Source organism: Puntigrus tetrazona, chromosome 2 (assembly GCF_018831695.1).
Source record: "Puntigrus tetrazona isolate hp1 chromosome 2, ASM1883169v1, whole genome shotgun sequence".
Taxonomy (NCBI): Eukaryota; Metazoa; Chordata; class Actinopteri; order Cypriniformes; family Cyprinidae; genus Puntigrus; species Puntigrus tetrazona.
The window spans coordinates 25452970-25459884 of record NC_056700.1 but is presented as its reverse complement, the minus strand read 5'-3'; the positions used below and the strand labels follow the sequence as shown (position 1 = coordinate 25459884).

The following is a 6915-nucleotide window of genomic DNA, read 5'->3' as shown; positions in this document are numbered from 1 at the left end:
TTTTATTTTATTTGAAAAGTTTTAGCTTTAAGGAGGAAAAAAACTAATGGGCTTTTTGAGATTAATAACTTCTTATTTAATATCTTATCTAAGTTCCCATCCTGTTTGGGTGTTTTGGGTATTTCATAATAGCTACCCGAGGTAACACATGCATAATTATTTAGGTAATATTGTCAGCATATTAAGAACCACTCCAGATATCAAGCAGACCGTTATAACCCCAGGCTCACTATATCTTTGTCCCTTCAACATCCCTGTATTCCTTAATGACTTCACCTCAAAGAGAGTTGAAAGGTAGCCAAAAAGACACGCTTGCTAAAAACTCCATCATTATTCAATGCCTCGAAAGAGCAAAAAATTCTCCTTCCCCCCACATTAGTAGTCTAGACACCCCAGCGGCAAGGAAATGAAGATAGCTGACAAATTTGTGACATGAGGGATCTGACAGGAGCAGCAAGAGCGTCCATTCAGTAGTTAATCTTAATATACATTTAATGAAAAAAATAAACGTGACCTGCCACGGGACAGGCCCGCAGAGTCTCACCTCTAGTGAATATTTAACATGTCTGGCGATGACACTAAAGCCAAAATAGGCATAATTAATGGAGCTCTGCATGCACAGTGCATATATCATATCGCCGCGGCCTTGATTTTGCATTCATGAATGATGCGAAGAGTTGATTACATTGTCTGTCGTGTTAATCTCATTCGCTTGTCTCTTCTTCTCTTCCTCCAGCATATGTTTGATTGAGAGCTCCCAGAAGACGTCCCGCAACCGAAAGAGAGTTTGTGCAGCCCAACAGCTGCAATCTACGGCAGCTGCATTGCAGCAATCGCATGACCTTTTTTGGTTTTCCAAGTTGGCAACGAGGAGTCTGTTGCTTAGTAGATAAGTCCCGGGGTTCTTAGGGCTTAATGAATCGATGTTGCCGGATCGCTGATGGGTCTGATGAATCCTCACCCCTGAATCTCAGGATACAATCAGCCCCGCGCTCTCAGATAGAGAAGCTCACGTTGATTAGTGATACCGAGGCTCTCAATGGCTCAATGATAACAGCAGAAGGTACCTGTGTCTTGACAAGCCACTCTTTGTGTAATGGCGTGGATCGAACAACGCCGCTATTCACAGACATAAATAGGTAAAGAGGAATTAAGAAGCACAGGAGTTAATTAAACAAATCTCGCACCGATTGAATGGTGGGTTTATTGAGTGTTTTCTCAGAGACAAATCGTTTCCTGGTGGTTAAACTAAACTGATTCGACAGACATGGCCAGTAGTTTCGCCTGCCAAGATGCTGCTTTTGATGTAACTGTCTACACTGAGATGGTTCAGTTAAAAATGAAAAGTCTCAATTTACTTACCGTGTTGTTGGTTCAAAGCAGCATGTTTTTTCGTTTGCGAAACGTAAACGGTAACGAGTTAAAGTATCATAAGTGGTATGTATGGCACAAGCTGTTGGGTATTTTTTTGAAGTCATAGCTGTATGCAAGAAATAGAAAAATTCTTCACGGAAAATTTTTACTTATGTGCTACAAATGTAAATGTTATTCATTGAAAATCTTAACGGGATAGAATAACCTGAAAAAAACAACAACAACAGAGATTTAATTCTAGTTCATTTGTCTGACTCCGGTCTCAGTACCTAGCAAGTCGCTGGAATAAGTTTATGTGGGAATAATATATTTAAGACGCACAAAAAACATACGTTATGAATAAAATAACAAATACCAAAAATAACATACTTTATAACATACTTATAATGATTAGCTGTGTCTACTTTCTGGTCCTTTTGCATCTTTTTGAAGCCTATTATTCATTTCCATTACACTGAAAACATTTTTCACCTTTTATGTTCCATGGAAGAACGACATTCAGGTTTGTAATGCCATAAGCGAGTAAATAATAATAAAATGTATTTTTTTTTCTGATGAACTATCCCTTTAAAATGTAAATCACTCTCTTTTAAGCTTATGGAAATATGTCATTAGCAGCGGATTAAGAGCCTCTACTCCTCGCTGCCATCTTTGTGTCAGTGGATTTCTCTGTATTCATGTCCAGGACTAGTTGAGGTTGGATAATATCCCCGTTCTGTATTTCAGCCTCTGTAGATGGTGCCAAACACTAATGCTCTTATAGACATGACTTGCATCATGCTATAAGCCTTTGACGGCCAGTTCTTCTGTGAAAATAAATGATTGAGGAAGGAACAGAACAGACTCCCATGATACACCGCTGAGCTCTGTGGTCCTGCGCCCCTCAGATTTACTGCCCGTACTGACACTTCATCACTTTACCCCCTCGGTGTGGGGATATGTAGTTATTGCACAGTGGGACTGCCAGGAGTTACCGTCTCACTCGCAGAGACATAAACACACACATGATTTGTTCAAGTTCGAAATGCCATCAGTTGTCTCTAACCAGTGTGGATCCCTAAACTGCTCTGTTAAAATTGCATGAGTAAAATAATGTTGCTTTGGTTGATTGTTTCTGCTGTGTTCATAAATCAAGAGCGTTCTTCCCTGCCCTCTGATGATACTTTGTGCAATGACAAAGTGGCTCAATAAAACCGTACCTGCATTCACGGGCTGCTGTGTAATTTGTGATATAGCGCTGGGTTTGTTTGTTTCTTCAGAGGACAATGTTTTTAGATCTATAGACACGTGGGACTGTATATGTGCAACAAGTTTCATTCTTTCTTTTTTCTGTCTCTCTGTTCGTCTCTCATAATCCAGTGGATCAGTTTGTCTGCACAACTTCTGCCATTGCGGATATTGTCATCCTGGTCGATGGATCTTGGAGTATTGGGCGAATCAATTTCCGCCTGGTTCGCATGTTCCTCGAAAACCTGGTCAATGCCTTCGACGTGGGAATAGACAAAACCCGGATTGGTGGGTTCCATTAATGTATAGTAATGGATCAAACTGTATATCAATTTGCTTTTCAATTTAGATCTGATCTGTAAAGTGTTATTGTGTTCCCTGAATGTGTTTTAGGACTGGCCCAGTACAGCGGCGATCCACGGATAGAGTGGCACTTGAATGGCTTCAGTACAAAAGATGCAGTAATAGATGCTGTCAAAAACTTGCCGTACAAGGGAGGCAACACTCTCACAGGTAATGTGCTTTGCGTTTCCAGACCTTTTCCATTGTTCTTGAGACACAGATATACTGTGCCTTGTGAAAGAGAGGATAACCAACTCAAAAAGCACAAGGAATTGTTATTGTAGGCATGACTATATGACTATAACTAAATTAGTATTTCACTTTTGTGTGCAGTGTTTCAGCACAGAAACTTGCATTTTATTTGCTAACCAATCAGTCCAGCATAACCAGGAAACTTTATTTCTTGTAATTGTGATTTTATATCTTACAATAACGTCTTCCTCGTAATTGCGATTTATTTGTCACAATGTGACTTTGTCATAATTATGATTTTATGTGTCAAAGTTGTGACTTACTTTCCCGTAATTGCAATTTCTATCTCACAGTTGTGTCTTACACTGTTGACCCAACCCTTACACCTTAACCCACCCTTAAACCTACTTATACCTCCAAACCTGTCCCTAACCTTACCCGTATCCTACCTCAATAACAGCAGAAGTGTTGTGCAATACAATATCAACACAATAAGTTCATTATTGTGAAGTGTGACCGTTTCTTGTAACTGCAATTTTATATCTCACAAATATCACTTCGTTTCTTGTAATTGTAATTTTATCTCACAATTGTGACTTAGTTTCTTGTAGTTGTGACTTCATATCTCACAATTGTGACTTAGTTATTATAATTGCAATTTTATCTCACAATTCTGACTTAGTTTCTTGTCATTGTAATTTTACCTCACAATTTCTACTTAGTTTTCTTGTACTTGTGACATCATATCTCACAGTTGTGAATTATGTTTTTGTAATTTTGATGTGATTACTCATTATTTTGACTTTGACTGCAATTAATGGCTCAATTGCAACTTAATATTTCAGAATTGCAAATTTACATCTCATAATTATGACTTACTTTCTTTGCTATTTCATTTCTCACAATTTCAGAGGAGAAATGAACAGAAGTGGCTTTACTCCTGTAATTTGGACGTTTTACGTTTACGTTTTGGACTATTACTTATATTTACAATTTTTGTATTATTTTTGTATCACTTTGTTTCTAGCAACTTTATTTTACAAAACTCTTTCATTTACTGTTTTGGTCTGGCTAGGTCTTGCTCTTACCTACGTTTTGGAGAACAGCTTCAAACCTGAGTCTGGGGCTCGTGGCGATGTTCCCAAAATTGGAATTCTGATAACAGACGGCAAATCCCAGGATGATGTTATCCCACCTGCACAGATCCTGAGAAGTGCTGGAGTCGAGTTATTTGCCATTGGTATTAGAAAATTCATTCATTCAAAATTCATTCATTTTTTGCATTTTTTTGTGTTTATTGTATTTAATAAGTATGTAAAAAAAAAAGTGCTAAATAAACAACTCAGGGCTGATGTAAACGTGTTGCAGAGCTTTTCAGAAGTAATTTATGAATGTTATTGTTAATAAATATTTACAAAATCTGCTGAAAGATTGTAGACTGTCAACACTGACAATTTATCAACACAAGTTATTTATTATAGATCTTCCAGAAACCTGTGTGAATATGTGTGGCTGTGCGTAGGTGTGAAGAATGCTGATGAGAACGAGCTGAAGGCCATCGCCTCTGAACCAGAGGAAACACATGTTTATAATGTGGCAGACTTCAGTATCATGAGCACTATAGTGGATGGTCTTACCAGGAAGGTGTGTGATGGAGTGGAGCAACAAGACAAAGATATTAAACGTGAGTGTTTTAATTGTTAAACTTAAATAAGGTATCTGATATAAGCCCTCATGATTCCCTCATGTTTGACAGGAGATCCTTCTGCTGAAGAGACAGCATCTCCACCCCAGGACTTGGTCACTTCTGAGGTGACCGCACACAGTTTTCGTGTGTCCTGGACTCATGCGCCTGGCAGTGTGGAAAAATACCGGGTGGTTTACCATCCAACCGCAGCAGATGTTCTGGAAGAGGTGACCAATGCTCTATCACAAATTTCAAATACGCAATGACACAAATGATCTAAAACCGTGAAAGCCTCTTAAAGGGATTGTTCACCCAAAAAAGACATTTCTAAAATCACTTGTTTACCTTCGTGTCATTCTAAACCTGTATAAATTTATTTTTTTGTAGAACACAAAAGACCCATTTAATGACAGTCATAAGATGTTCAGAGCAACATTTAAAGGGTTAGTTTAGCAAAAAACGAAAATTAGCCATTGTTTTACTTACCTACTAAATGAGGATTTGTAAAGAAAAATGTAGAGTGAAAAATTAAGATTTGTTTATTAAGTATGAAATCTGGATATTTATCTAAAAATGCATGGAGTCGCTACAGAAGACCTTTAGTTACCCCCTGGAGCAGCGTGAGGGACATTTTATTGTGTTATAGATATATGCACTTTATTTCACATCTTCCAAACTGTATACCGCAAATACCCATTTAACCCCATTAAACGGTTTAGAGGGGCAAGGACAGTTTTTAATATAACTTTGATTGGATTTGTCTGAAAGAAGAAAGTCACATAAACCTAGGTTGGAAATTTCATTTTTGGGTCAACTAAACCTTTAACCACACTTTTATTGTACGGTCAAAAAACGTTCTGTTGTGTTCCCCAGATCAAATAAATAAGTACAGTTTTAGAAAATGTTCATGACAATAATGTCTTTTAGAAGACCTCTTGTCAGAGGTCCTAATATACGTCAGCTGATGTTCTCCAGATGTTCAATATTCACTGTTTTCATTCAGCAGTGATTTTTGCTCTTTCTATCTTAAAAATGAACCCCAATTGGTTTGATATTTTGTTATCTACAGAAATGACAGGATTACGTTTTTTTTTAACTGTGGCTTAAATGTCAGAATACTTTTCAGTGCCCCTTTTATCTTTCATTCTATTTCCGTTTTTTCGTGATGGGTGTCAGCACAATACTATAAATATTATGTGCTGCACTTTGCCACATTATTTAATACAGCTGAGTTTTTCCGTCTTATTTTTCATAACCGTTCTGCAAACTGCTGTGCTAGGCATCACAAACCTCTGTTGTCTTGCTGTACAGATTGTGGTGGGCGGCACGGAGAATTCAGTCGTCCTGCAGAATTTGAACTCTCTGACTGAATACGAGATTGCTGTGTTCGCTGTGTACCGCAGCGCAGCGAGTGACGCTCTGAGAGGCAGCGAGATCACGCGTGAGTCATATTCTAAACTTGCCACGACCAACCTTGACTACAGAACATTTCAAATCACATGTGCTACAGGCTCGTGTCCTTCAACACTATTTCACCGTAGAACAGTCCTTACCCACAAACCACATTTCTTTTTCTTTAATGCCCTTTACACTAATTCTATCATCGCTTTCTTATATAATGTGTTTATTTCCTAACCACTGCTTTTGAGCAGACGCATGTCAGTCAGGTCTAGAACACAGAACTGACTTCTGAAATGTTTTGTGGTTGATTAAGATGTTTAAAGTCTTTGGTTTGCGGTAGAAGATCGTTGTAAAGATCATTCGTGTGCGCTTGTTCCAGAATGAAAACATTTTCTGCTTCTCTTCACACTCCATCAAAGTCACACTCTTCCCAGAATCCAACTCAGAACGCACTTCTGATCTTTACAAATGTTTTACATGACATCCAAAAATGAAAAAATACTCCAGACACACAAAACCAAATATTTTATTCAGTATTTTCTTCCAGTAAAGCATGATTTAAATGAGAAACAAAATTGTGTTAGATGTTATAAGTTTTAAACTAGACTAAATAAAATGTAATGAAAATAAATAAATACGATCTTTACATTTTAAATTGTTTTCAATTTTAAGCATTATTATTATTATTAATA

General features: G+C 37.6%; 1 protein-coding gene across 1 annotated transcript in view; it reads left to right on the top strand.

The window, feature by feature from the left end:
• The first annotated feature begins 2718 nt into the window (after window positions 1-2718).
• Window positions 2719-6915, top strand: part of LOC122327534 (collagen alpha-1(XIV) chain-like) — a 31051-nt gene continuing 26854 nt past the window's right edge. The window contains exons 1-6 of the mRNA XM_043222970.1: window positions 2719-2889; window positions 2995-3114; window positions 4211-4375; window positions 4658-4819; window positions 4892-5049; window positions 6134-6263. Of these exons, the coding sequence (XP_043078905.1) occupies window positions 2832-2889; window positions 2995-3114; window positions 4211-4375; window positions 4658-4819; window positions 4892-5049; window positions 6134-6263 (793 nt within the window). The 5' untranslated portion in view covers window positions 2719-2831. The remainder of the gene's footprint in view (window positions 2890-2994; window positions 3115-4210; window positions 4376-4657; window positions 4820-4891; window positions 5050-6133; window positions 6264-6915) is intronic.